At 37.1% G+C, this 19,069-nt stretch overlaps 1 protein-coding gene across 1 annotated transcript in view; it reads right to left on the bottom strand.

Annotated features, from left to right (window-relative positions):
- The window catches only part of pde4ba (phosphodiesterase 4B, cAMP-specific a), a 178,537-nt gene that overhangs the window by 135,107 nt on the left and 24,361 nt on the right, over nucleotides 1-19,069 (bottom strand). Inside the window, 1 exon segment of the mRNA XM_042005576.1 lies at nucleotides 16,837-16,931. Within this exon segment, the coding sequence (XP_041861510.1) occupies nucleotides 16,837-16,881 (45 nt within the window). The 5' untranslated portion in view covers nucleotides 16,882-16,931.

Below are 19,069 nucleotides of genomic sequence, written 5' to 3'. Positions count from 1 at the left end.
CAAGTCACTATTATGACCATGTAATCTTAACTGCCTGTTCACAAACTAAACTTCTCGTCTCTGATAACCTCATATTCATGTAAAAAAAAAAAAAAAAAAAAGACTTTGAAGCAATTTTTTCTGCTTTAATATTTTCCTAAATAAATACAAAATAAAACTTCTACATAATGATTGACATTTAAGTTACCATTTCAGTCTCTTAAGTAAATTTTAAAACTATATTTTGTTCTTTTTCAGCATCATCTCCTCATTCATCCTGCCTCTGAAGGAGGAACTCTTCTGTTTTTTTACCAGCTTAATTTGCCTTGTTAGTTGGTGCTGCCTGTAGGACATAAATAACAATATTTATTACTTGGCTGCACAGTCTAATTTACATTTAGGTCTGAGAGGCATGATAAATCCTGACAAGTGCAAATGAGCATCAGACAGAACCACAAAAAAGGACAACATGTTTCTAACTGGAAGCACATGTGCAGGCCAGTGAAATTAATATAGAACATTATAACATATAAGATGGGTCAGTTGAGCCTCTTAACTCCAACTACACATGGTCTCATTCTGAAATCCTGTGATGTAGTTACCAGACATACCCCAACATACCAACTGTTAACCCTCTATTAGACAAGAGGTGCCTCTGATCGCCACTTATCTTTTTATCTCTCATTTTCCCCACTCTTACTTCAATATTACTTAATCAGTCAGGCAAATTCACTCTTCATTATCTAAACCACTTATCTCTCCTATTTCAAATATAAGTTTTTCCTCTTTATTTAATTGTGCTCAGGCTTGATCTAAAAGGAGGCTAGAAATTAAAATAGCTGCAATGAAAAAGGCACCTGGCAACACTGCAGAATGTGTTTGATGACAATCAGAAGCACATAGAGAGGTCACCTACATCTAGAACTTATAGAAGACTTTTCACAGTTCAACAATGATACAGAGTTGTTTAATACTGCAGAGATACGGGCCATTTCTTTACTGTCTTATAGTCAAACTAAAGTAAGATACCCCTTAAAGGTAGGATAGAAGATGTTTTCCAGGAGCATTTTTTACTATATTTCTTAAAATCCCCTTTACACCCCAATTGCAGCCAATTAATTAAATGACCTATCACAAAAATAAAAGAAAAATGTAGTCATCTGTGGAACGGACAGGCCTGAAAAAAACCCCATCCAATAATTTTAACCGACCCGTTCTAAAATATTAGTGGGAGATGTGTCTATCAAACTCAACGGCCTATTGTACCTCCCCCCTGAACCTGTCTATGCGTGCCCCTCTTCATGCATGAATCGCATGCTCTCAGAGGCTTGGAGCACTTGTAGAGGCAACAAAGCAAGACCCAGAGCTTGGCTAGCTTACTACATCAAAATACAGTACACACTTAAACGTAAGGGACATTATGGCAGAAAAGGTGGTTATATTTAGTCAGAAAAGAACTGTTTTGGAGAATGCTACTTCCAAGAGAAAAGCTGAAGGAGAGCAGAGCAAAGGCAAAGTGTCAGCGAATCAATGCTGCCCAGCACTCGTGAACCCTTGGGAAGAATTACGTTTCTGTGCTTTGGAGGTGTGGCTTTGGGGGAAAGTCTGAATAAAGGGGTTTGAATTAGTGATGTGCGATACCACTCATTTTCTTTTCAATCCGATACTTAGTAAAATACAAGCTAGTATCAGTGATACCAATCCAATACTGATACTTTGTACAGAAACTTAATGTGTTTGAAAATTCCTTTCAAAGCAGCCTACTGAGGGGAAAGGAAGTGGTAGTTACATATTTATAGAATACTTTGGTGACTCACACTGAAATTACCAGTAAATTGCATAAATAAATATATAAATTTCACCAATAAACATTCACATTAATATTACTGGACGCAGCTGATAGTAAATACCCTTCACTTCTGTTGTTCCCTGGCTAGCACAGCACAAACCTGGCAAGATTTACTGGTTGTGTTTTAATAAATGAATATAAATATAGAAAAAATAGCAAATCATGTACACCAGCTCCCTTTTTAGGTTGATGTCTTCTGGGTTTAAAATAGTAAGGGCTCCTCCAGTAAATGCAGCCTCCTACATCAATTCTTCTTGGAGGGTTGCCTTTCTCTGCCTACTCTTAGGCTTTTGTCCATTACCAAACTAACAACTCATTGCCAGTTTTCCAGTTGGAACCTTGCTTCATTGTATATTTACTTTCGTTTGTGTGGGAGCTAACCTGTTTTTACCCTTGGGGTTTTCTGGAGCCTAACATCATCTGATTGCTTCATGAGTGCTAACGGCACGCTAAAATCCTGAAAAATATTCAGCTTACAAAGTTAGCGATGTCCTAAAACAGCTAATTTACATGCATGCCTCGAGCTGTGTTTTTCATTGTGCTGAATACAAAACAACTTCATTGTAATTTAGATAAAGTATTCTGGATGTGGACTTCATTCATACACTAAACTACACTCAGCTTGATGGTGATGCTTCATGCACTAATTTTTTTATAAAACAATATTGGTTGTTCATTGGTTCAGTTAGGCACTATATGCACTGCTCATATCATTTCAGTTTATTAAACTAAACTGTTGCATTTTTCTTAATGCTTTTACTGGGCATTATGTGCTGCCGTTTCATCTTCAGCAACATATAAACAAGATGTCTGCTTTGCGTAGTTTGTGTGAGTATGTATCTTGTTATTTTGCACATCTGCTGTGGCTCTACAAGTTTAAAGAGGCAGCTTTCTGGATAATACCAAATCTCCATTCATATCTCATTTAACAAAACAAAATAAGAAAAATATTCTCTTCTGATTAAAAAAAAAATGTATGTCCTGTCCTCTAGTGGAATCAGCTAGAACAGTTTTATTACCAAAACTGGCTTCCAGATGATTCATCCATCCATCCATCCATTATCTTGACCGCTTATTCCATTTCGGGTCGCGGGTGAGCTGGAGCCTATCCCTGCATTTTAACAGGTGAGAGGCAGGGTACACCCTGGACAGGTCACCAGTCTGTCGCAGGGCCAACACAGATAGAGACGAACAACCATGCACACACACTCACTCCTAGGGAGAATTTAGAGTGTCCAATTAACCTAACATGCATGTCTTTGGACGGTGGGAGGAAGCCGGAGAACCCGGAGAGAACCCACGCATACACGGGGAGAACATGCAAACTCCACACAGAAAGGCCACCGCCCTCAAGGTTCGAACCTCCCCCAGCCGAGATTTGAACCAGCGACCTTCTTGCTGTGAGGCTGCGGTGCTAACCACCACACCACCGTGCAGCCCTCCAGATGATTCATGTCTACTTAAACATGGATCGCTTAAAAACAAAAACATTTCAATTTCAGTCAGGTAATGTGATAATTAAAAACAATGAATCACTCTGACTTCTTCCCTAGAAGGTAAATATGACAGAGGAAAAATCAGTTTAGCAACGACTGTTTTAAACAATCAAAAGGCACACCACCCAACAAAAGGTGAGGGCAAAAAGAAATGCAAAGCAACAAAAGATGTTTCATGATACTGAAATGGGCTCCGCTGTTATACTGCCTTTAAGTATGAAAAAGAGCGATGCTTTTGAGATGTTCACAGAGCTCAAGGGCCATAAGGGAAGGAGATAATGTGTTTTGGTGGAGACTCAGGAAAAAAGATAGAAACTCAAAGCCAAAGTAAGATAAGATGGTGATAAGAACAGAACTGATGGGTGAATAGGATAAAGAAAGGCTGGATGGAGTATGGTGGATTTAGATACAAGAGAAGACACACAGAGAGGATGATCACACAAAACCCACAGGAACAAAGTTACAAAAAATAAATACAGTAAGAACAACAACCAGTCAGATTTCAGACCCAGATTGTCCTGAACAATGACACACCAACACCAACTATGTTATTGTCAATACCTCTCTCAAGTTCCCTCATACAATGAATTTAATAAGAACTATGCTTTAGGTAGTTTTTTTCTCCATGTTGATAATTTCAGGATTGTATGAGATGGTCAGAATAAAAAACAATTTATCTTGAATTTATGACCATTATATCAGCCAGAAAGCGTTAGCCTGAAGAACACCATGACTATAAAGTTGACTAAAAGAATGAGTCATTTCCCCTTTTGTTCGTATCCAAGGCCATTTGACTGACCGGGAAATGAGTGCAGCAGAGCTCCGTGTGAAATGAAAATTAGAGTCAATTCAACAGGTCGGATGAGTCAGGCAAAGTTATGAGCAGGTTTTCAGTCAGTTCGGAGTTTCAAAGAAAGGAAAAAGTTCAGATAGCCATAGCTTAAGTCTGTAAATGTAAAGATGTGAATATAACCTGAATCTTTTTCTTTTTAAGGCAAAAGGACATAAAAGTCCTACAACCCATGTCTGCAAGAGGACATGACTTTCCAGCAAAGAAATAAAAAGTAATAATTTTTCAATATTGGAAGTTGAAGGATCACCTGGATTTTTAACAGCAGTAGTTATGTTGTTTTCCATGTTGTTACGAAGAGCTGGTTTCTTTATTCATGGAAATGTTGCTTTTTAAAAAGAATAAAAATAGATGAAGAGCCTGTGAGGAACATGTTGAGTCAGTCATTTGCTTTCTATCGTCACTGCCGCCTCGCTTCTCGTCCACTCATGCAACACTGGACAGCCATGCAGACTCATCATATTCACTAAACAATCTGACAATAATTTAATATGTTGAACAGGCTTTTTAAAAACAGTAGACAAGGCCAGACAGTGCCTGAAATGAGTGACACACTGAAAAGAAAGAGGTAAGTGATGTTCACCAATGTTTCGACCAGCCAGTTGTCAACTTGTTGTCTGCATCAGATGACCTGGATGATAGACATGTGAGTAAATCCTCTAATAACAGTTTCATGAAAGGCTGAAAAACTGTATATGTACAGTCTTTCTATATGTAATAATTTTTATGACCACACACACAATGAATTGCCCTGAGACTTTTGGCTGACTTGTTATTTGACCATCATCACACATAAATCCCTTAGTACCTGACAAAGATTGGTATGAACCGCCGTCCCTTGGTAACAAATGCATGATTTTAAATCTGGTAAGATGGCTTCTCCTGTAATCTTGTGAATCTCATGAGAATCCGGCTACTTTGCAAGGCAGCTGAGTAAAGATGCTGCCTTTCTCCTAGAGCTTTAAATAGCAACTGCAACTAGAACTGTGTTTGAGAAGGACCTAAGTATTATGACATTGTTATGCTAGAAATTAAAGAAAAAGATTATACTAGTCTCTTGAAATGAAATGACACAGAATTAGCTTTTTTTTCTGTACAATACTAGGCACATTGTTTTTTTTATCCTTCTGTTTTTTTAACAAATCTTTTAAGCAGTTTTATTTAAACCACTTTGCTGTGTTAAGCTGAATTGCTAAACTTTTACTCATTAATCCCACATATTCTATGTACTGCCCTTAAGTGACATAGAACTGATGTATGTGTCTATGCCAGCATCAGGAGGGGTCAGGCACAGAAGCCCATTAACCCAGTGCTTCCCAACTGTGGTCCGAGACCCCCCAAGGGAGTTCTGAGGCTTTGAACATTCAGAGCCATTGTGATTAATGTCCACACATTGTCCCTATTTTAAGAAAAAAAAGTAAGGCTATATGTTGTTAATTCAACTTTGGCTTTATCGAAGGTATCGAAGGACTGAACTCAGCCAGAATACATTATTTATGATGAGAATCTCACTTCTTGAAGGCATAAAAGCAAGCATGGTTTCAGCACGGGGGTCGAGCAGGAGGTCAATGGCTTTTTAGTAGACTACCAGTTATATGTTTTGGGAAACCTTTGCACTGGATTAATGGGAAAGTGTTCCTAAACTAATGACTAGTAGTGTATTTGCATGAAAGGGTCCCCAAGTAAAATTGGTTAGGAACCATGGCATTAGCCCATTAGCAGCACTACCACCATGACCTCTCAAACCAAAACCCACACTCATTAGCCCCATAATGACAATTACTACTCCATTCTGCAAGGACACACACAAAAACAAATCCAGTCCCACATGTTTAGATGAAACTAATGTAGACAATAATATACCTCTAAAGCTTTATATCAGATCATACAGCACACATTTGTTACAGCCTTTTCTGACAGCCCAAAACAAAAACATTAGTCATTTGTTCAAAACAACAACCTCAAGCAGCCTCTTGCCATCATGTGATTTATGAGTGTCCTCTACAGAAAAAAACATATGGGTGGAAGTAACCTATATTTACCACAGGAAATAATACAGGAAAGGCAGTGATGTCTTTATGCAGTTAAAACTAATACAAACAGCCCTGTTTCCACAGCAAATAGCTAAACAGCAAGTCCACATATCTTTATTTTATGTTGCGTCATGTTATTTCCCCCACAAACCTTTAAGTGCACAGTTACAAAAAAAGACATGAGCACTTTTACAAATATACAGCATGAAAAAGAAAACACAAAAGAAATAAAAAAAAAGAAAAGAAAAAGCAATCCTGTTAAAATAATCGCTTTAATAGATAATATATTGCATTTTTTGTCTTCTGTCTTCCCAGACTATATGCATGATTCATTACAAGGCACCTCTGGCATCCTTCCCATTTATCACTCAACCCAACACTCGGATGCCTCGGCACTCTTGCCATTTTGACACCAAGGCAACAAAACAACAGGGAGGAGATGAGGATATGAACTGAGAAAACAACACCTGCTTCCCATCAGTTAAAGTGGAGGAACTACAAAGAGTGAGAGAGGAAAGAGGAAGATCGGTTGATGGCTGATCTAAAGCAAAATTGTTAAGCAAAATTGTATGAGAGAGGATAAGAGCAAGATGGGCAGGAACAGTGTAGATAAGTACATAAGAGGAGGGAATTGGATAGGGGTGAAAAAGGCAGAGTGAGGATAGGAGGGGATAACTGAAGAAAAAGAAGGAGAGAGGAGAGCTCTGCGAGACCAACAGAACTATTGACTGGTATTGAAATAAGATATTCATAAAGAAGGTTGCTACCAGCAATATCCACAAGCATCTGTGCATTTTTTTCTTTTTTGTGAGAACAAATGCCCACCTGTGCATTGAACAAAACAAATATACACAGCCAATTATTTACCGTTGGCTTCAAAGTTGATGCAGCTGTTGGTTGGTGCGTATCCGGCTTTCTGCACATGCTTCTAACCTGCTGGTTATAGGATAAAAGCACTGCATCATTACATTTTTTTAATAACAATGTTAATAGCTGATAAAGTAATCAGTTTAAAAAGTAAAAATGCTGTGAATTGCTTTAAGTTCAATAAACGCTTTCCATGTTTGTGGCAGAGTGTTTTAGTCTTCGAATAAAAGGCCATTTAAGGATTATTACATCCTTTTGATTCAATTTATAGACTGCTTAAAGTAATGAAATATTCCTGTGAGGCTGACGGAGAAACAGGATATTAATAAAACTGGTGAATAATTGCTCTTCCTTTCTTTTATCATTTTATTGCTATGAAATAGCTAAATATATTTCCTATTCTCTCCCTCCGGTGAAATGTGTTACGTGATACATTTAGATTTTTGGACACTTGAGTACAAAAACATAGTGGGTAAAGTTTGCTGAAGGCCATTTTTTTAGGATTTTGTAGTAATTTATTTAACATGCACGCAAAGACAACAGTTCATTGGAGGGAAAAGGAAGATAACGATGGAAAAACAGACTGAGATTCAGATGGAATTCATCCTTTACATCTGTTTACGGTTTGTTTCATACAAGATTTTATCCTCTGAAAAGTCAGACAGCATGGCCTTTGTTTAAAATTCAACCTATACTATAAATAAGCTGTATAGATTACTTTTTAACATTCAGTTAATTATGCATAACGTTTTATCAGCTCTTTTTTAAGTAACATTAATCACTTTTTTCCCTTGCAACATAATATGATAATTAATTCATTGATTAAGTCGGTTTTAAAAAATATGCCAGTGGGAGTAGAAACAACAGGTACTTATACACTCTTTGGCCATTTTCTTAGGTACACCTGTTTAATTGCTTGTCAATACAAATATCTAATGAGCCAATCACATGTGTTACAACCCCTCAATGGTCTAGGGGCAAGAAGGGTAGTAGCAAAACAAGCTTGGAGACAGATGCTCAAAGTACATCTGATTTATTTACAATGATAAATAAAGGTATACAAAACAAGGTAGGGGCGCCTGTATTAAAATCAACAAAAGAAAAGAAAGGCACCTCAAAAGTATCTGTATTGCAACAACTCCGATTATAAAATATAACTTGTTAAACAGAAAAAAAAAAACAACTTAAAGTGTCCTAATATTCAGATAATACCAACAATAATCCAAACAAAAAGCAATAATACCAAACCAAGAAAGAGTTTCTCAATTTGAGACAGAACGCACTCAGTCAAACAATCACACCAAAAATCACAAGTTTTGTCCCACAATACAAATGCTATGATACAACAGCAAAACCACATACCCAACCGGGTAACAAAGCTGCAAATCATACGCAGTGAACAGTCCTAAACCAAATGGCAAGTGGCGAGCTGTGCTGTAATCTCACACAGCGGCCTCGATTCAACATATTCCCAGCCTTATATAGCTAGGCACATTTCCGGGTTGGCTGGCCTGTGAAGAAGTGGAGAAGTTGGTGACCAATCCTGACGAAGGAGCGAGGGAGAAAAGCTGAAGGATCCCCGGCCAATCACCTGCAAGCAATGGCACATTCACATTTACATAGAAGCACTCCAGCTGACAGGCCTGGGCCGTAACAACATGGTAGAAATTCAATGCATTTAGCCATGTAGACACTGTCAACATGACTTACTGAAGTTCAAACCAAGCACCAGAATAGGGAAGAAAGGGGATCTAAGTGACTTTGAACGTGACATGGTTGTTGTCAGACAGTCTGGTCTGAGTATTTCAGAAAGTGATCTAAGATTTTCACACTTAACCATCTTTGAGTTGAAAGAGAATAGTCTAAAAAATATTATATTATATTATATATACATATATATATGTATATATATATATACATACATATATATACACATATACATATATATATATATATATATACACATATACATATACACATATATATATATACATATATATATATATATATATATATATATATATATATATATATATATATATATATATATATATATATATACATATATATTCAGCAGTTGTTGGGATTATTGAAGGGCAACAGTATCTTGAATTAGGAATGGATTTAATAAGGTATGCAAAATACCGTCTCTGAATGCTGGGCTACAGCAGCAGAAGAGTACACCAGATGCAACTCCTGTCAGCTAAGAACAGGAAACCAAGGATACAAAGGCTCACAAGGTCTGATGAGTCTCCATTCCAGTTGCAACATTCAGATGGGGTCAGAATTTGGTGGTGGTCCTAGCAAGGAGTACTTAAAAAGAGTCTTGTGTAATGACATTTTGTATTTTTCTTTCTTTTTTACATCTTGATTTATGTTGTTGAAACAGTTACAATATGTCATATTAAACTCTGATAAATGGTGATGTTCAGTTTGCACCATTTCCAACATCTAACACGTTAAATGATTAATTTATAACACAATGAAAGTAAGTCACAAATGAACACTGAACATTTGATTGAATATTTAAAACATATTCAGGTGTTTCTCGGCCCTGGCTTCCATTTTGGCCACGGGTCACTCGCTCTGCTGTTTGGCTTGTTGCTGGCTGACGAGCTTCCTCAGGTGCTTATTCAAGCAATAAATATTATTTTAAAAAGAAAGGTTTACAAAACTGTTTATGCTTACTGTACCTTGTTGGGCAGAACATCTCGAAACAGCAAAAGAAATGAATTACAAAAATATAAATAAAATCAAAATAAAATAAATCAATGACAAAAATAATTAGCTAGTAAGCAGAAACTATCACTATCAATATCCAAAATCAGCTGTGATGTGAAGAAATGTTTACTATTGGTTTGTTATATTTATTATTATCATTTGACTCTGTGGGCTCCATTTATTCACTTTTTGTTAACGTTTGTAGGCAAAATTATGTAATGAGATGCCCTCCAACTGCAACATCCAACTAAATTCTTTAATTTAACTTTAACAGCACTAGTAAGTAAAACGTCAGACAGTTAAGGTAACAGTGGGAAGGGGGAAAAAAAGTCCTCTGAGGACACGAAGCAACCTCAGGGAGCTAGAATCAGGGAGGGAGACCATCTGCCTCGACCGGGGGAGTTTGGGAACAGCATTTTTACACTTTTGGGCATGAGAGGTGAAGCAATAACAGATTTGTGAGCTTAAGGAGAGTTTCTGCACACACGGTTGTGTACTTATTGTTCTTAAAAAGAATTAAAACTGTTCTCATTAATGAACATCAAGCAAAACATTGCCCATATAGCTAAAAAGACATCAAGCGTGATGAGGTGCAAGCTCAAAAGCACCAGACTGACAGGCAAAGTACAAGTGGTCACAGTTCATGTAATCCCAAGATTTATTGTTGCTGTGGTAACAAGCACCCCTTGTGCTGACCAGACACAAAACAGAAAGGAAAGATGTAATCATCAGAACAATAATGAAATGCTGCAGCTAGAAATAATTGAGAAGTAAATGAGAGCAGGCCACAGCAGAGAGGAGAGGAGGACAAGTGAAAAAAAGTGAAAAACTTGCTGTCTGAAACTGCAGCCTTCAGCTTTCAAGATCTGTAATTGGGAAATGAACAGCCACAAGTTCAGAGTCACATGAAAGGAAGATGCATTAAGGAAACCAAGCTGTCTTAATTTCTGACTTATTTAAAGGTCCCATATGCAAAATTCACTTTCAAAAGGTTTTCTAACAGTCATAGATGTCCTCATTACCTGTGTATGAGGCCCAAAAATGAGAAAATTCTGTCTCCTCTCTCACTTGCTGGCTCCTCTTTTTAGCGAATGTGTGCTCAAACGGGTAAACCTGAGATTTTTCCCTTTGTGACCTCACAAAGTGAAATAACCACTACCTCTGGTAGTGGAGACTGCCATTGACCTGCCCTGTTTGGTGTCAAATTTCAGCACAGCATAAACACTGGAATCATAACAAAACAGATTAAATGTTTCAATAATAACTATGGGGGAACAAGACTTGGATCAATTTTCCTCCGAAAGAGCTGCCATCATGGCAAGATTCCCAAGAAACCAGATGGAGAAATGTACCAAAGTAGTCCTGGGCACATATTTAGTAAAGTGTCCCCTTAAACCCCAGCAAACATTTTTACATGTCTAACTAGTTCTTACATAACATTGAAATGATATTTTCTAAATAAAAAAAATTATATTTATAGACAGGACATTTTCCTTCATCTCAATTCTTCTTCCAAAACTTAAAACACAGTATATACAGTACTGTTTAAAAGCCACTCTAAGCCTCAATTATGCGCTACGTTAATTGTTTTGCACATATGAATGGGGCTTTCTGCCTGCCTTCTCCATGGTTTACATGTGTATTTTTAGTCCTTGCAGATCTGTACCCAGACGAAGCAAACGGAGCAGTACCACCGGAAGCCGTGGTGGAAGTGTTGCATAATATAGTTCACATGCAACCAGCAAAAAGAAGTTTTCAATGGCTCCACCCACCACTTGCATCCTGTTTTCATATGCATGATCATGAACTCCACCACCATGATCATGTCTAAAACTGACATCAGAACTCAGAAGTGAACTCTGATCTCACTACCCTCTATTGGATATATTGTGTAACAACCATGCTAACAAAAAGTACACATTGGAGTATGTGGTTAGTGACATTTGACACATACATAATCATTTATGTACATAAAGGGAGCATAAAGACTCATTAACTTTGACTTATAAATCAAAAATGAAAATGTCCCTCACTCATCAGGGTGTAACAATGCAACAATCTACATCAGTGATCAACAAGCCAATGAATTGTTTTCATCGGACTAAAAGTGAAGGTGGAAGCATATTGCTAACCTGTCTGAGACTCATGTCACAGTCACACCCATCACTTGTATAAATCACTTATGAAGTTGTAATGTTTTTATGTGCAAAAGTAATTCAAGTGGAAATAACTGCAAATCAGAAAGAGGGTCTGAAAATATTTTCCTTGTTTCCATGTAAACGCTGATAAAACAGAAGTAATTTACTAAAATGGCTTTTAATGTTCTCTACTGTATAATGGTTATTTTCTCACCAAGTATCTAGATTATTTTCAAAAGAATCCTGGTCTTAAACAGAGATGAAGAGTGAAAGGTTTCTTAACCACAATGTGAAAACATATGATAATTGTCCCCCATGGGAATCATACCAGGCTGTAATGGTTTAAAGACTTGTGGTGCAACCACCACTAGCTCACATCAGATGCTTCAGATCGGTCAAAAGCCAGCATGTTAATAAATATTTGATAGTAAGGCAGACTTCATGGAATGGGCTGGTAAAGGGAAAACATCTACACAAAAACCACCTTCATGGTTTAGCACTCGCTCCTCTAATTTACTGAAAAGCCTGAATATTTAAGGGTCTTCGTGATAGAGCTTTGTTAAATTAGTTTTAAGAAAAAAAGTATAATAATATCATAAATCTGATCTTGAGCAGCATAGTTTAGATTGGAAACAAGTGTATTTGATTAGAATTGCTCACAGTAAGCGCTCTATTGATAGCATGTAAATACTTCATGCTTTTTGAAAAGGATTCATTTAAATACTGTACAAATTATCCAGAATAAGAAAAAGTTTATTTCAATATTTAAAAAATATCAAAGTAATTAATAGCATTAGTAAGAAAATAAATTTAATATATGAGAAAGATGTTTAGGGTGTGGACCCACGAGAATTATCTGTGCACATTCACACTGATTTGCAAACCAATAAGGAACGGATTTAAGTAAAGAAGCAAAAGGCTGTTGAAAGCACTTGTAGACTTGAATGAAAACACAAATAAAGATGCAGAGTCATATACAAACACTGGCAAGAATTCAAGTGCTTTCACTCCAAAAATGCTGGAGCACATTTATTCAGTCAGAGTCGACCCAATGACATCATCCGAAAGCAGAGCACAGCTGTTTGCTGTGACCTGCTTTAGGATGATGTCATTAGGTCTTGTGCAAAGAGACGTTATGTAATCTGTCCATCTCTCCGCACATCTCATTCCAATGTCACACACAAATGTTAAAAGTTGGATTCACTTTCCCAGTGTAAACAAAGTTCTTATCACCTACACTTCTACGTATTCTGTACACAAACACATTACATTGAACTGAGCCAATCCAAACAATATTCATGATCATCAAATCATTAACACAAACATTTGCTGGTATAACTGCTACTTCATACCTCTTAAACCTAATCCTTACTAAAGCATTATCAGCTGAACCAAATCCCTGCTACTGTGGCTGCAAGCTAATAAGAACGTCCTACCTAAACCCACTTAACCCCAATGATTCAGTAAAGAGTACTTTCTCTGAAACGTATACTATAAAAATACAAATTTAATTTAATACAGCTAAACGCAAACAGATAAGCCCACAACAATAAAAAGCATGACTTATCTGACAAACCAGCACTGCACATTGCTTTAAAGATCAACTGGCTGAAACCTGTTTTTATCTGTTCCTTGAACCCACTTGAGGATTACCAGAGTGTGCTCCCACAGCAAGTCTAACTAATAAAATCATCAGCAACTGAAAGACTGGAGCAAAATAAAATAAAATAAAAAACGAGAAGGAATGAACAGGAGAGAGGAATCTTTCACCCCAGTGAAGCAAGAACTTGTCTTATTAGTAATTTTATGATGCAAATTTTATTGCATTACTGCAAACAAATTTATCCACTTTATCGCTAAAAGGTATTTATCTAAAATACAGAATTCTGTCTAAAAAATCTAAATAAAAAAAAAATAAAAACATCAGTCAGTAAAACTGAGTAGAATCAAACTTAGAATTAAAAAGAGTATAATAACTTATCAATAACCATTTCACCGCTGACAGCTTTGCATTTCCAGTTTTAATCATTGCTGTCATTGGAATTAGGCAGACCTGGAGTTCTTGGTTCTAGGTCCATCATCCCTCATGTCTCATTTCCCCTCCTTTAGTCTTCCCTGTCTAGGTTTGAGTGTAGGTATAGCCATTTTTTCCCTCTCTACCAATCACCACAGTGGTATTTCTTCACTGGTCTAATTACCACTCAACACCAGATTGCTGTTACATCTCAGTGGGGTAACATTCAGGCCAGGCCAATCTCTGTAGAAGTCCTTCCAAGTCTCCCTGCTTGTCTTCACTTATGCAGTTTCTGTGTGTCTAGGAATTGTGCCTGCCCATTAACGCTCGGATCATTGCCCTTCCTTCTGTCTGTATGCCCGACTGCCTTCTTGCCACCATTCAAGACCGTCAGTAGACTATCTGCTCACTTGCCTGGATCTGCTTTAAACTCCAGCTCCTACTGTCATCTTCTCAGTCTGTTTTGGGGTCCATAGTCACAAGTCTTGACAATACAGTAATCAGTTGGGTTTTTTTAAGCAACAAAAAGGAATAAGGTGGAGTCATAAACCAAATTTCCACCAAGGGTGTACCAGCTAGGGCAGATTTAACCCCAGCAAGATGGTGGTAACAGTATTTCCATGAGCTCCTCGTTCTTACATCAGTAAACCAAAGCATCAACCAAAACCCACTGCATCATTAAATACCATCATCTTTACATGATTACAATAACTAAGCCTGCTCATCTCTTCATGAGTAGATATTTTGCTATGTCAATCAATCCAACATCTCAAAGAATTCAAATGTAGAATCGCAGTCAGAAAAAAAAATGTTACTCCAGATTTAGCCCTAATGTTCACTCAGTTAAACTATCTAGTAGTATCTAGCCTTTACCTTTAATAATGTAGAAAAAAATAACTTGGCCACGGAGCAACATAAAGGTGGTGGGAACTTGACAGTGTAGCAGAAGGCTGCAGACCATCGTGACGGAAGAAACCACATTCCATTTCTGCTTTAAACTACTCTTCAATGTGCATCTACCTTTGCAAACACAAACAATATTTTTCACTAACTACTGTTGCCATTTCTACATAGGATTATCAAATACAATTAATAGGATTATCAAAATTTCCATAAGCCTTTTACAAACCCCGTTCATACACAATGTTACAGTTACACTGATGGGGTGAAAGCGCTTCAGTAGTTGGCACTTCTGACTCCCAAAGCTGTAGGATGTGTTGGTCATCCACTGCGATCACAGCAAGGATGAGTCTATGTTAGATAACCTCTCACCTAAAACTAGAGCAGCTCCAGACTTTTTAAACTCACTCAAATTTTGTTTTCACTGAGTCAATGTTTAAAAGCTGAATTGAGTCAGCATTTGTATTTTTGACTAATGCTACAAGCCTAGCAAAAACACATTATCAAGAATGTAACAAGATCAGGAGGTAAGAAGGATGAGGTAGCCAACAGGCTCGAAATTTATTCAGGTAAAGCATGCAATGTTCAAACTAACATTAAAAGTGAAAGATAAAGGCTGACAGAGACTAAGCAATGCACACCTACACCTTCAGCTACGCAACATTTCAGGAAAAAAAAACACCCACCTCTACAGCAAAGTGGAGCTTACGTATTGAAATGAAGATACAAGTGCTAAATGTGAGCTGTACTGTGGTTTACATATAAATTTAGATGATTTGCAAAATTGTTATTTTGTTCCTTTTCAGATTGAATAAGGAGTAAACAAAGTTTTTTATTCATTTATTAATTTATTGTTTTTATAGATCAGTTGTAGGTTAAACTAATACATCGGTGCAGGATTATGAGGCTTAATTTGTGCCATAATCACCATTTATGTCCATAGACCATGTAACAAAAAATATTTACATGTTTGTGACTTTAAACAGCACTTTGACCACTACATTATCTGTGTAGACTGATAATCAGCATTTGACTGTGGCGATTCCACTTTAGTCTATACTTCTGTATTTTCCTTGCATCTTCTGCAGTCTGACAGTTTCTTTAACAATGCTGTCTCGTTTCACCAAGTTGTCTGGCTGTGTCGTTTAAATATGTCGTACTGATGTGTCATTATGAACAGAGCCGCCACTCCCACCACACGCATGACGCACTCCAAGTTGGGCAAAAAGTGCCAGTGGGGGGACAACAAAAACAATTAGGCCAATGATCAATCATCATTATTATCATGACAGAATTAAAGTTAAAAATATTGCAGGATTCCGAACGGTGAAGCGTGATCCTATGAGGTTCTGTCAGAGTAGGGTGGCACAATTCACACAAACATATGTAGATGTATTGTCACGTGGTTCGTGACCATAGACACTGAGCATAATTTTGGCACAAATGGAACCTTGTATAGGATTGTGCTGGAGCAAAGTGCAGAATTGCATCAGTTCACCTATGGTGTATTATGCCTGTGAGTCGGAGCGAAATCACCAGAGAGAAAGATCAGACAGAAACAGGAGTAGGGGGAATACACAATGAGAGCTCCAGAGACAATAAAAGCAAAACTTTGTCGAAAAGAGTCATGGTGGCAGAAGAGAGAGCCATTCAAGGAACATCAGATCTGTCAAAACACAGACTCACAGAAAGCAGAAAAAAGTGTAGCTGCCTGTTTCTTGGCTCAGAGCCACAACAACATAAAGATGCCAATTTTGTCACACAAAATGATCTCCACTAAAAATAAAATCATTATCTCTGACAAAATCTATCTATAAACATTAAAACGATGTGAGCATCACTGGTTGGCTCCATCTTGAAAGGTCACAGAGACTTTCTCTTTGCAGAAAGGCAAATCAACATTTCTGTGATGACACGTCTTGTCAGAAATAAATGTCTGGAACAAACAGCATTACGTAACTGGGGAGATATTTTGGGTGCATGACTTACATTGTTAGGAGAGACTGTGAGAACACTCCTGCTCTTCCTCATCATTTCTTGAGTGCCTCCTGTCCTGTCCAACCACAGCAGCTTCACATACAAACCTGCAAAGGACAGATACAATTTATTATTTCGTGTGTTTGAGCTCCACAGTTAGGAATGTTTGCAATGGAAATTGGTTACAGTAAATCTGGGAAAGTCAGCAGTAATATAGAAAGTCACTGCTTTTATTTAAATAGCACATTCTGTTGCAGTTAAATAAAAAATTAAAAACACAAAATCTAATCCTAGAAATTCATCTGCTGAAGTTCTTGCTCCTTTGGGGGCCATTTCTGCATTTATGCCACCATTTTCTGTTCAAAAATAAAAAGATACAGTTCCCTGTGCATCATCTGAATTTATGGAAGCACTTTCCTCACTCATTTTAGCTTTTATCTCAGATGGCAGAGCAAAGCAATCAGAGAAAAGCAGTTTTGCCTTTTACATTACTCCGATGAGGGGTATACGACAAGACAAAAACACTGTTGTAAGACAAATCAAAACAACCCATGCTGCACTGGAATGTGATAATGTGCAAGAACGTCTTAAAGACCCCATAAAGATGACAGACTGAGAACAAGGGTGGCTTGCTGCACTGGCAAGATGATGGTTCCAATAATGAACTCCCTTTTTTATATATTTAACATTCCTACAACTCCCCAGTGAGAAAAAGATTATTAAAAAAAAGACTTTAGTTACGAAAGGTTGTGTATAATAAGTAAAACGTAAAATGTGCCATAATAATACAGACTTCATAGAGCTGTCATTACAAAATGCTTCACACAAGTCTAAACTAAAGAGAAAAGTTGCTGAAAATAAAAAGCATTGGCTGGACCAATATTAGAACAGGTACAACAAAATGTGATAAAAGTATAAAATGTAGGAAAAATCAGAAAAACTAAAGATTTCCAGTAATTCCAGCAGGTGACTTTAGATGCTTTATATCATTAAATGTCAAACTATTACTGCACCAAACTTAAAGATTTCTGACTACTTTAAAATAAAGAAAGCCCATTGTTATATATTGAGCTCTAACAATGCATAAGCTAAAAATGTGCATCATTTACAGAAATATATAAGAGAAGCAACATGCTCAGCCTGAATGGTCACATGGTCACACATGAAATTGATCTTTACTTCTCCATTACAAATTACATTGCTGGTTGACAGGTGTGAGGAGCAGCTGAGTTATACAACAGACATGCATAGCACCCTTAGATTCTCATTTTTAGGTTTTGTGCATCACTTCTGTCTAATTAACCAAAAATATCAACAACTAATTGCTGAACTTAAAGCACGTATGCATGCACCGTCTCACTGCATGCAGGCAGTTAATATACCGCGTTGCTCATAACTGCCCCACATCTCTGTGTGTACAACAATAAATTAGAGTAGAACAATTAATCCTTGACTAAAATCACTTAAATATTTTGCTTGACGAGAATATCTTCTATTAAATGTACTTTGCTCCAATAATTCTAGGCAGTAACATCTGCATATAGTAGCTACTTGGATTCATGTTCTTACAATAAACTATCACGTTATAACATGATAAGATCCCAATTTTTTTTATTTGGGTGACAGCTCCACCCCTACGTAATATAATATCAGAAAAAGACCCCACATTGTTATCTATCTTATTTTGCAGCCAACAACCTCAAATTATCATAAAGTGAAGCATAGTGAAACTTTCCTTTTAGCCCAGTGGAAGAATAGCAATAAAGATTATACAAAATCCCTCCTGCTGTCTGATTCATTTCTAATTACAACAAAAAAATATAGCATGCTCACTTTAAAAAATGCACCACTGAGATCTAAAAGCTCATGTGTGCATCTATATGTGAAACGAGGGATGAATATGACAAATGAGTGGAAAAAATGCATCACATATGAGAATACATGTAAAGCAAAGCCTTTCCCTCACAACAACCACTAATTAGCACCTATCATGTGTCCCTCAGCTCTGCACCTGCTGCTTTCAAAAAGTCTTGGCAATCTCACTTTATTCTTCTCCTCCTTTATTCACAAATTATCCATTTTCTTTTTGTAATTTCTACTCTCAGTAGTGTGAGCCTATGAAACTGCCTGGTAATGAAACACCCCCCCTTCATGCTAATCATTCAAAAAGCAGCAGAAAAGATCAACTCCACAGCCACTGAACAGCTCTCTCGTAAGGCAATTCAGGTTCATTAAAACACCCCGG

Source organism: Melanotaenia boesemani, chromosome 14 (genome assembly GCF_017639745.1).
Source record: "Melanotaenia boesemani isolate fMelBoe1 chromosome 14, fMelBoe1.pri, whole genome shotgun sequence".
Classification (NCBI taxonomy): domain Eukaryota; kingdom Metazoa; phylum Chordata; class Actinopteri; order Atheriniformes; family Melanotaeniidae; genus Melanotaenia; species Melanotaenia boesemani.
Note: the sequence above shows the minus strand (reverse complement) of the source record. Positions and strands in the feature narration are given on the sequence as shown.